This window comes from Gymnodraco acuticeps, unplaced genomic scaffold (genome assembly GCF_902827175.1).
Source record: "Gymnodraco acuticeps unplaced genomic scaffold, fGymAcu1.1, whole genome shotgun sequence".
NCBI lineage: Eukaryota > Metazoa > Chordata > Actinopteri > Perciformes > Bathydraconidae > Gymnodraco > Gymnodraco acuticeps.
Window position 1 is genome coordinate 2,835,117 of NW_022991219.1, and position 12,154 is coordinate 2,847,270.

Here is a 12,154-nt window from a genome sequence, read left to right on the forward strand (position 1 = left end):
CACAATCATGTTACCCATATGAGAGGACATTCATTTTGTTGTAGAATCTGATGTGACCATATTTTCTTGGTAGTGACAATGTAAGACGTTTGTCTGATCCAAACAGAGAGTAGTAGATTTGGAAGTCTGAGAAGAATTGAAACTAGAATGTCTAAAAGGCTCATAAGAAATGACACCCATGCTCATATTTCTTAGTAAATGGTACTGACTGGAAGCATTACATGTTTGTGGTGTAGAGAGTGGGTGCAAAAAGCTTTCTTGCAACATCAGCTCTTACAAACATCCTCAGATCATTTCAAGTGTCTTCAGTGAATGATAGTTTACATGGATTCAGTGAAAAGGGCAGATGATTTTTACTTACACCAAGGTAAAAAAATGTACCATTGGTTATTACATTGCTTTAGACCTTAACCCTCCTGTTATCCTCAGATTTACTTTACACCCTTTATCCTCTGGGGTCAATTTGACCCCAGTAGTTTAAAACTAAAGACAATTATCATATTCCAAATGTTAACCAAAAATGTATGTCACTGTGCATTAGGTATCTTAGTTGACTACCTAAATAACCATTTAAATAAAACATTACCCCAACCTTCCCTCCCACAGACCCCTTTATACATCCAGAATTCCTATTATGTGACTATCACAAATATATAAATCACCATAAAATCTCACTGATTGAAATAAAATGCTAAAGTAAGATCTTTTTGATGTTGTTAAAGCACCAATAACTAAAGCAGAGGGTAGTTTTTTTTTTTACAATGATACATTTGCATGTAATAGTCACCTCAATATCATCCTACACAATCAACACAAATATGTGTAAAATGTTGACATTTTAATATGTTTTATACTAGTAAAACAGCCTGGGGTCAAATTGACCCTAAGGATAACAGGAGGGTTAAACTGATTGATTATGGTGGCAAATTGTATTCCTAAGTATAATTTGAAACCTGTGTTAACAATGTTTCTTTAGCTTTGCTCCTTAGTGGATTTCGCAGATAAAATCATCTGAAACAAGATCAGACTGCATTATAAACAATTTGATAATAATTCAACATATTCACTTGTTTTAAGCATAGTGTGTATGTGTGGGCGTTTGTTATGCTGTCAAATTATTTGTGATATTTCCAGCCACCAATGCAATGCCTGTTTCTGTATCCTGTCATGTGATTTCCTGTGATCGGTCAAATTCAGTCTATATGTGACTATATGTGACATTTGCTCCACCTGCCACCAAGTGAGCCCTACCAACAGGACTTGAGGAACAGCACTAGCTTTAGATCAGCAGCTCAGGGGTCTCACGTTTGGAGGGCGTTGATGTGGGATGCAATGCAGAATGTTTTGATGCAGATTGCGGAAATAACTTTTTCACAACTTTTGGTTGCAGCTGGAGATATGTGTGTTTTATGTGAAGCCAGGAGATTGGTGTTTGAGCACTAGTTATTAGAAAAGAGGAAGTGCAGGTAGAAAAAATGGAGGAGCACAAAACTGTCAACTTCATGAGACTCCTATCAGGTAACAAAAAAGAATACAAATGTGCTTGTGCATTTTCCGTGTGTGTGTGAGACGACATTTAGCTTGTTCCTGACTGTGACTGCATTTCGAAGTAAATATTGCAATGCTTCAATTAAACTGTGCTGAATGTCAACTGGTTAGCCCTCTCATGTCTAGTTCATAATAATTAATAAAGGGTTGCATTTTAGTATTACACAAGTGATATAAACATTGAAATACTTCATGATAATCATTTTTACACACCAGCAATGGCTAAGACACTAATGACATTTCATCTGCAGGAAAGATAAGGAGAAAAAAGGAAAGCAAGCAAGAGGGTATAGCTGTCAGGTGTAAAGAAACATAGTTCGTATATTTATAATCCAACAAATGAATAAACAGAAACTGAAATTAGTATTCTCAAGTGTCTCAATTCATCTTTGATTCATTGCGTGCATTAGCCTATGCTATTTGATGAGCTATTATTTTGGTATGTTAATGATATTTAAGAATTTGTTTAAGCATAAATGCCAAATAATTTCTGGTTTGCACATTGTTAACTGATTAGCAAAACTGAAATAAAAAGACAGACATTTGAGGATATAACCTTGGTTTCCTTACCCAGCGTATCACTTTTGATTATCAATTGATAGACATATCAAGAAGATAATATGCAGCTGATCAAAATAGACTATATCTGTTACCCTACCCTTAAGATTAGTTAAATATCTCGTATGAAAATTAGCACTTTAATCCACATTCATGTGTTTTCTCACCACAGATGACAGCACTCACTCCACTGTGTCGTCGGACTCCTGTGAGTACTACCAGACGGAGATATTTGATCTGCTGCCCAGTATCCAGGCCAGTCGGCCCGAGCAGAGCAGAAAGCCCAGCGAGGCCTACCAGGATGGCCCCGTTCCTGGGGAGGAGAGCGTCTCTGGCCACCTGTCCAGTGGACCCAGAGATAAGGCCCCCACACAGCCACTCAGGAACATGGTCATCTGTATTCAGGGGAAGAGAAGCGCCAGGTGGGAAACCTTTTTCACTCCTCAAATCTGCCTCCTCTCATTCTGGATCTTTTTTTGACTTCCTCCTGTATAAGGTCCAAGATTTCTATTGCATACACCATTTGGTAGAGACATATACAATTGATTTTCTTTTAATCAACCTACCATTGTTTTGTTTTAATAACTGTAACCCAGTTGTTCCCAACCTACACTGAACAAAAATATAAATGCAACACTTTTGTTTTTGCTCCCATTTTTCATGAGATGAACTCAAAGATCTAAAACATGGCAGTATCTGGTGTGAGGGTTAGGGGTAGGGTTAGGGTTAGGGTAATGTTGTGAATCGAGTGGCCCATGGTGGTGGTGGGGTTATGGTATGGGCAGACGTATGTAATGGATGACGAACACAGGCCACTAGATTCACAACATTACCCTAACCCTACCCCTAACCCTACCCCTACCCCTCACACCAGATACTGCCTGGTTTTCGGACCCCCCCAGACCCCTCCAATAAAGCAAAAATGCACGTTTCAGAGTGGCCTTTTATTGTGGCCAGCCTAAGGCACACCTGTGCAATAATCATGCTGTCTAATCAGCATCTTGATATGCCACACCTGTGAGGTGGGATGGATTATCTCGGCAAAGGAGAAGTGCTCACTATCACAGATTTTTCCCGATTTTTGAACAATATTTGAGAGAAATGGTTATTTTGTGTATATAGAAAATGTTTTAGATCTTTGAGTTCATCTCATGAAAAATGGGAGCAAAAACAAAAGTGTTGCATTTATATTTTTGTTCAGTGTATATTGACTTATAATGAGCTATGTCTACTTATATGTAGACATGGACTGAATATGTGAAATGATCCAGCAAGTCACATTTAAAAACATAAGAAAAAAGCAGAAACTTTTTTTTTTGGATGACAGAAAATATGGCAGTTCCTATGGTGTTAATCATGGGCCGCTGAAATGGACTTTGCAATCCAAGAGACAACTTCCTGATTAACCCTAAGAAGAGAGCCTTTCTTAAATATATGTTTTTTTAAAGTAAAAAGAATGGCATCTCATCAGTCTTAAAGTGTTTGTTTGCCTCCTTTTAAAAAGCACACTGTCAGCATTTCAAGTGAGGAGACATAATTAAAACATTTATTATTGGTATTTTGCTGTTTAGGGTCAGAGGTTTAAACTCGATAAAAAGGCATTCTTGAAATACCTTCCTTATGCTGTTAATTAGGGAAAGGAGGAAGATGCAAATCAGCGAGTCCTGGAGGCGGAGCCAGAGCATCAACAGGAAGAGGGTTTGGGCGCAGATTGGAGGAGCTTTATCAGGCCTTTTGCCATGGCAACACACTCTCCACGCCATTGAAGGTAAAAAAGGCCTGAAGTGCATTATAAGGACTTGTTGTCCAGGTGATTTTACCTAAATGCTGCTGCACTATAAACCCTGACTGATCTGTTGCAGGCAGGTTTGGAGTCGGCGTGAAGGCTTACTTTGTGTTCCTCAGATACCTGGTGCACTTGAACCTACTTCACTGTGTTCTCATCTGCGGCTTCATTCTGGGGCCTACCATATTTTATGGCAGCAGCAAAAGCAGTGGTGAGTCTGCAATAATGACAGATTACAGTAAAGTACATTAACCACAACTCGATGCCTGCTAAAACACAGTGTGTTTTCTGTGATTTTGCAGAACCTCTGAAGTTTGGAGGCAATGACTCAGTTTTGGACTTTTTCTTGGGATCGGTAAGGATTTGTGTGTGTGTGTGTGTGTGTGTGTGTGTGTGTGTGTGTGTGTGTGTGTGTGTGTGTGTGTGTTCTATGTGTAATCAAATATCTCCTCTCTACAGGGCTACCTGGATCGTTCTCCGGTCTTCTATGGTTTCTATACTCGTGGTTCCCTGAATATGCAGTGCTTGAACACACCTCTGCTGTACCTCGCTGGAATCCTCACCATCCTCTTCCTCAGTCTCATCCTGGTGGTCCGTAGGTCAGTTAGGATATAACTGCACAAGAACAAAATCGTTATATAGTCTCTTTCATTATATCTTTATGAAACTTTAATTTTTTTGTTGATTTTAGCAGCCCCTCTGGACAATAGTGGTATCGTATTCCCACAAATAACGCAGCAACATGATCACCCGCGCCTCGTTTTGTAAATATGTTGATCTGGCTAGTGCATGCATCCGTTTTTTGGAGTGAGTGGAAGAAAGACGCAAATGCATATTTTGTCATCATGCATTTTCTCATAATCACAGAAAGCTTTGCAATGCTTTGTTACTTCAACAAACAAAGCTATGTTAGCTACCAACATTAGCAAGAGTGTTATCTAGCTTTGTTAAAGTCACTAACGTAGTCATATATCAATGGAAAACCATGTCTCGCAATTGTTTAATTAAGGATTTATCCTTAATTAAACAATACATTTTAGACCACTCTGGGAGGAAGAGTCAAACTAAGGTTTTGAAACCTTTTCAAGTCCCAGTTTGCCGAATCTGTTCAATGACTGAACAAAGTCTTTTGTATTGTTTTTTTGTTCTTGGCCCAATTATTGGGCCCTTTGTTGGTCATGACTCATGACCTAGTATCAGTAATAACCACTAAATATAACAAAAATAAATAAATTTTCCCAGAAAAATACCCTCCTGCTTTCTCTTCCTATTTTTGTGCTGTAAACCGTGTGATCTTGTGCGAGCGGACCCTGTGACAAGCATTCAGAATAACTATATAGAAAATAGCCAATCATGATGCTGATGGCCTTGTTTGCATATATAGGTCATTAGTCATCATTATTGAAATAAAACTGTTCACAACTTGCTAAAAACTCTTCGTAGTATCTTTAAAGAAAGTGTCTGTTATACTTCTCCAATAGGACGACGGTTGGCTACAAGCACACCTGGATGCTCGGGAAGCGTTACAGTATGAACGTGAGCTACAAGATATTTTGTGGATGGGATTTCACGATCCAGGACCCTGCGGCTGCCGCTCTCAAACACAGCTTCATAAGAAACGATCTCAAGGTGAGTAGACAGACATATCACAAGCAAGCGCTCTTCTAATTAACCTTGGTAGCCACACTACTCCGCTCCTACGCTCGCTTCACTGGCTTCCGGTAACTGCTAGAATCCACTTCAAGACACTGGTACTTGCGTACCATGCTGCGAATGGATCTGGCCCTTCGTACATCCAGGACATGGTTAAACCGTACACCCCAGCGCGTGCACTACGCTCTGCATCAGCCAAACGACTCGCTGCGCCCTCGCTGCGAGGGGGACCCAAGTTCCCAACGGCGAAAACACGTGGGTTTGCTGTCCTGGCTCCAGGATGGTGGAATGAGCTCCCCATTGACATCAGGACGGCAGATAGCTTGCACATCTTCCGGCGCAAACTGAAAACTCATCTCTTTCGACTCCACTTCGAGCGATAGAACTATTAACAAAGCACTTTTATACTAATAAAGGACTGGCTTTTCTAAAGCCAGTTGAGTAGCACTTGAAATGTTTTTGCTCTATGAAACCTGATGTACTTTTATGATTCTGTTTTCTTCAAGTTGTATTTTGTTGGACGAACGCACTTATTGTAAGTCGCTTTGGATAAAAGCGTCAGCTAAATGCAATGTAATGGTAGCTGACCAAATACTGGCAAATTTAGTAGACAATAAATCTGTCAACCATATCATCCCCTTGTTTCCCATAATGTTGGGTCTAACTGGTCAGTCCATACTGTGGGTGTAAATTGGGTTGACATGTTCCAAATCATGTTGGGGACTGCTTTTTACATCATTTTTATCATTATCAAATCATTCATGAGTTTCATGAACAAAGTTACTTTTTACAGATTTGCAGCTCTAGCTCTATTGAAATTATACTGATTATTGGCAGAAACAATGGTGGATAAAAATGGTTGACTTTGTGTTTCTATCCTCTTGATAGAACCAGGGAAAATGTTTCTTAAGTTACTATTTATTAAGGATTTTCATCTTCTTCTAAATGAAAATACCTGGCAAATGAAGAGGTGTACACGTGATTAATGAAGCTAGACTGTATGATTCTTGATGGTGTTGCCACTGCTGTTCTAATGTTTTGATAGAGTTAACATTGAGGTCTACGCTCACAGTAGAAGTGTTTCCCTGTGTCTTTCTGTTGGTCCTCAGCTGTTTCTGGAGGAGCAGAGTTTCTCCCGGCGCGAGGCTCAGAGGACACTTGGACAGCGGGTGCGTCTCTACCTGCTCAGGTTCTTCCTCAACCTACTCGTGCTGGCTCTGCTGGGCGGAGCCTTCTACCTCATCTACTTCGCCACCAAAACATCGCAGGACGTGGTGAGACTGTGTTGCTGATTTTTCCCCACCGTGTCCTGGATGTGGTGAATATATTCATACACTTTCACTCTCCTGTGTTTCTCAGATTGGACACCACTGGTTGGTCAGTCTGGTCCTCGAGTACCTCCCTCCCATAGCCATCAGCTTCATCAACCTGCTCCTCCCTCACATCTTCCGCAAGATCTCATCTTTTGAAGACTACTCTTTCACCATGCAGGTCAATGCCACGCTTGTGAGGTAAGGTGCACATGGAGAAAAACCCAGGTCACATGACTTGAACTCGATTGAGAACCGAGTCACAAATGATATGACATTAGAGTAAATTTGACAATATAAAAAAAACATCTTGTTGACTTGAATTTGAACTCCAATGACTTGTGAATTCAATCAGACAAAACCCTTTTAAAAGTATGTTATTTAAAAAGTGGACTCTCACAATCCAATTCATTTTCTGAATGGGCTTATGTTGACATTAATTATTTCCAGCATGTCAACACTTATTTTATTGTTTTTTATTAGCAATTGGCTTGAAACTTTGTTACTTGGAAAAAATGATACTAATAACAATTTAGTTTCAGTACAAATAGTGGGCAGTGGAAAAAGAAAACTAAACTATATGAAAAACTTGCAAGTCGACATTTCTTGGTGTATTGAGACTTTTTTCTTGACTTGGGTTTCGAAAGCAAATCAATGTCTTGGTTCCAAACACACACACACACTTGGTTCACCCTGTCTTTTCTTCAGGAGCATCTTTTTAAAGCTGGCTTCACTGGGGATCTACTTATTTTTCATCTTCAAAACAACCAAAAAGCCAGTAAGGAACATTTATGTTGTAACATCATACAGACTGATATGTGATCTTAGGTATATGTTCTTAAGTGTGTTCCTTGTAAACCCCCGTTTCTGCTGTGTTTGTTTACAGCATGCGGTTCAATGCTTGGAGAACTTGTTTGGTCGAGAGATGTACAAGCTGTGTATCTTCAACTTCCTCACTGCTTTTTGCAACGCTTTCTTCTTGAACTACCCCAGGAAGTGGGTTTGTTTGAGATCAACCGTCTCTTTCTTTCTTATTCAGTGCCGTGGTTTACCTATATTTCGTTGTAAATGTCTGCTTTATTTTATTGCTATCTTACTATATTTACATTACATTAATGTGCATTACGAAGTTCTTAATATAGTTCGATATGTGTACTTTTTAAAAAAGTTTTATATTTTATGTATGTACCATGACATCAAGTCAAACTCCTCGTACGTGTGAACCTACATGGCAATAAACCCGTTTCTGATTCTGATTCTATAGGGAAAGGTTGAAGTTTTACTTTCTATTTAAGATTCATGTCCGTTCTTTTCCAATTATCTTAATATCTGACAGGCTGCTGCATGAGAAGTATCCCTCATCCTTTCTGGCCCGATTGTGGGGAAAACAGCGCTTCCTGGTCCCTTTCAATGTGTTGGATCTGGTGTACAGTCAGACTGTATCCTGGGTTGGAGTCTTCTACTGCCCTCTTCTGCCGCTGATAGAAGCCGTCACACTGATGGCCACTTTCTACATCCAAAAGGTTGTCTGGGACGTGAGAGTTATAGACCCTCTTACACAAAACGGTGTCTCTTTTGGTCTCTCAATGTTTAATCATCATAATCAAGTACGGGCATTAATGTCACAAAATGAACAGAAGAACAACGCCCTAAAAATATAGAACTTATCTCACTATAAACTAAATAGTAATACTACTTCAATAAATACAAACATACAAGTTAATAGATACTTTGGATCAACCAAAATACTGACATTCAGGTGGATGTCATTATTTGTTTGGCAACATGATTCCTAAAATAAAGGAATGATTTTGGATAAAATAAGCTTTTTTACTCAGCTCATTTGCTCAGAAAGATTAGCTCAGCTTAACAAAAGGACTGGAAACAGGGGGTAAAAGATAGCCAGGCTAGGTCCTCTTTAGCTCTCATAATAACCTGTTTTATCTAATTTCAACTGTAAGAAAAATAGAAAGTAAAAATGTTTTGGTTTTATGTGTGGGGGGGTTGGTACAGTGACCTCCTAGTCCTGTCGTCATTAGGCAAAAGGCTGAAAATACATGAAATTACTGAATCCAGACAAGAAATAGTCTGTAACATAAGACTGTTTGCAGGTATTTGTTTGATGTAGATAGACTTGTGCACAAGATGCACTAATGACCATCAACTGTATTTGAACAGTCCATGTCTTTTTCTCTCTCTGTGTTCAGTTCTCGGTCCTGCGGTGCTGCGTGGCAGAGCAGAGGATGTTTCGAGGCTCCAGCTCCTCCGTTTTATTCCACTTTATGTTACTGCTCGGTCTCCTCATGGCTGCAGCCACACTGGGCCTCAACCTCTACCAGCCAGAAGGCACACACATGTACTTTTTAACTATAATTTTGAGTTGCAGCCAACATACTATTGTAACAGTGTTGATTTTCAATACACCCTATTTGTTTCTTTAGCCGTTTTAAATGTTATTTTTTGCTGTTTTTTTCCTCCTTATTTTTCCCTTCCAGGTCCTCATGTGGTCCATTCGGAAATGGACAAAGTGTGTTTAATGTGACAGGAGTGTGTGTGGACAGCCTCCCAGGCCCGGCGCAGTCCACTCTCCGCTACCTGGCCTCATCGGCCTTCGCCCTGCCGCTCATACTTGCTGAGATGTAAGTCTGCAACAGGTTTATTCAAAAACACTGGTTATGTTTTTGACCAGTTTTTCCGGTTTGAAATAAAACAAATGTAATATACTATCAGACTGTTATAGCCTTGGGTGAGAGAACTGGAAGCACAGTGTGTACAGCCAGTGGCGGCGCCAGAGATTTGCTCTAGGGGGTGCTGTGGGGTAGCTTGACGTTTCATAGAGGGTGCTCAAACATTAAGGGTTTCCCATTAATGCACCAGCGCTACAGTTGAATTTTCTACTGCAACACTCCCCACACACACACACACACACACACACACACACAGTGTAACCGCGACTGTTACAATGAAGGCTCGGTAATCAGCTCACGGCATATAGGTGTAAGCAGGGGTAAAGTGCTATTTTTACAAGTGGGGAGTGGACCTCACCTCCTCTAGGAGGGTCCTCACCTCCTCTAGTGGGGAAGATTTATTTTTAAATATTGAAGTTAAAAGCATCAATCTGGTGCACTTTGAGAGCCAAAATGAAGAGATCTATGGATATACAGTATCTCTCAACATACATATGAAACAGAACTGTAAACAGATTTTCTATTTCTTTATAGATATTTTACAAATCATTCCCCTTTTAAAACAAACCGTTTGAGACCCACTGAGATAACTAGACTAAAGTAAACTATCTAAACACTGAGAGTCCTTTACTTCACCTGAGATGAGGTTATCTGAGACTCTCCGTCTGACAGGAGAGAGTTCTCCCTCCACCTTGTTGTTGAAAAAGCTCCTTATATCCGTTAGCTTGGCTAGCTAGCACCAGATGCTAACCACAACGATCTCCGGTAGATACCCACCGGTGCGCTCTCTCTCTCTCTCGCGCACACACACAAAATGGCTCGTGCCACACACACACAGAGCAGAGCTTGAATGAAACAGACCCAGAAGTAAGCTACTTGTACTCACGAGGCCTATTATGTGTAGAATCCCTCTCGCTTTCAGGTGGTTTTGATTGAGTGTCCACACGTGGACGTTTAAGGACTAAAAAACTATCCATTTGTCACTTTGCTGTTAGCAAATCATTTGGGGCTCCAGCTAACAGGAAGTCACTCAAGTGTCACAAAGTAATTTACCCTATGGGTAGGTCAAAAATCGAATGGGTGCTGGCCATTGGCCTAATCATATCACCTGTGTTGGCTTTATGTTTTTGGTGAAACATTTATTTGTTTCACATTTGCATTGATGTAATCAATAATTCTTCTGATTTAATTTAATAAAAATAATAATATTTTTTTTTAAAAACAACAAAAAACACATATTTCTTGCGGGTGCTTAGGGGGTGCTTTGGCAATCCTGGGGGGTGCTTCAGCACCCCCTAGCTCCCCCCTGGCGCCGCCCCTGTGTACAGCTGCTTATATCATGTGAAAATAATAATCATCAATGGATATATTATTCTGTTTCCTCAGTCTAATCTTAACCTCATATGTGTCACGGGGACGAGCCAATCAGAAGGCCATCGAGAGACTGAAAGAAATGCTGGTGATGGTTAGTCACATGTTATCAAACGACTAACATATTTCATTTGTCATAGACAAGATGAGAAAACATATGATTTGGTTGTTGCAAGGGAATCAGTCATTGGTTTATGTCAGGGGAGTCAAACCCAATTTCATCGCGGGCCACATTAGAATTATGGTTGCACTCAAAGGGCCGGTGGTAACTTTAAGACTATATAAATATACATAGATAAATATATATAATATATATAAAATAATGTATTATTTAACAATATTTCCTCTGCATTGGATTATTATCGGATAGGGTAATAACTTCATAATTAACTATCACTACGTCTGAAAGCAGAAGTCTAGGGCAAATAATTGCAAGTATGGCATCTCTCTTCAGTGCGCATCTCACAAAATTAGATGCATTGTGGGACATGTAGTTTATGGGCAACGTGCTCCTATAAAGCTGCACGTAACCTTATAATAAACGTATTATATTCTTTGCAAGCTCTTGTGGGCCACATACAATGAAGTGGCGGGCCGGATTTGGCCCCCCGACCTTGAGTTTGACACCCCTGGTGTATATGGTTAGTGTATCAGAGTGTTGTTGTGTCTATAGACTTGTGTGTCTTCCCCCCCACAGAGCAGCTCTGATAAGCGCTTCCTGGTGAAACAGCATACCACAATGCTCAGACGTCAGAGAAACCCCTGCAGAGTGCGTCCTGCTACCATTGAAGAGAACCAACCACTGACTCCATCGCATGAAAACTAATTCAAGTCTGTGGCTGAAAAAGTCAAGTGGCTGAAAAAAAAAGTGAAACTGGAACTCACTGTTCCAGTTACATGATATGAAGATAAGGTTGTGGTTGTAGCCTCTTTCTGCAAAGTTTTTATTTTAACCTTATGTTTAAAGGGATTGTTTAAAGGGATTGAACTCTTTTTTTATCGTCCTTTTGTAACAGTGTTACATTTTTTTCCAACTTTCATTGTTACAGTAAATTCAGAATTCATGCAAACGAATGTTATTATATCATCATTTATATGATGTTCAAAGTATTAAGTTGTTTTCAATGACCTGTGAATGTTTTTCAAATATCTCGATAATTAAACATTTTTGGTTTATGCTTATTTTTGTTGTTGCTTCATTTGTTCTGTAAAATGAGCCAAACATGCAGCCTATTATGTTA

The 12,154-nt window shown here is 39.8% G+C and overlaps 1 protein-coding gene across 4 annotated transcripts; it reads left to right on the forward strand.

The window, feature by feature from the left end:
• Positions 1-1,203: 1,203 nt before the first annotated feature.
• Positions 1,204-12,032, forward strand: tmc8 (transmembrane channel-like 8). 4 transcript variants are annotated; one of them, XR_004571417.1, is made up of 16 exons: positions 1,204-1,518; positions 2,279-2,528; positions 3,741-3,874; positions 3,969-4,103; positions 4,195-4,247; positions 4,352-4,491; positions 5,374-5,521; positions 6,655-6,819; positions 6,905-7,056; positions 7,564-7,633; positions 7,742-7,851; positions 8,192-8,378; positions 9,063-9,201; positions 9,351-9,494; positions 10,929-11,007; positions 11,611-12,032. XR_004571417.1 is itself a non-coding variant. In XM_034239200.1 (16 exons), exons 1-16 carry the CDS (start codon positions 1,476-1,478, stop codon positions 11,619-11,621), a joined length of 1,965 nt encoding a protein of 654 aa, XP_034095091.1. In that variant the 5' UTR covers positions 1,204-1,475; the 3' UTR covers positions 11,622-12,032. The 4 variants fall into 4 exon arrangements, 2 of the variants coding, with proteins under 2 accessions (XP_034095091.1, XP_034095090.1); XR_004571418.1 differs by having other exon boundaries at positions 11,616-11,634; XM_034239200.1 differs by having other exon boundaries at positions 9,063-9,211; positions 11,616-12,032.
• Positions 12,033-12,154: the final 122 nt, after the last annotated feature.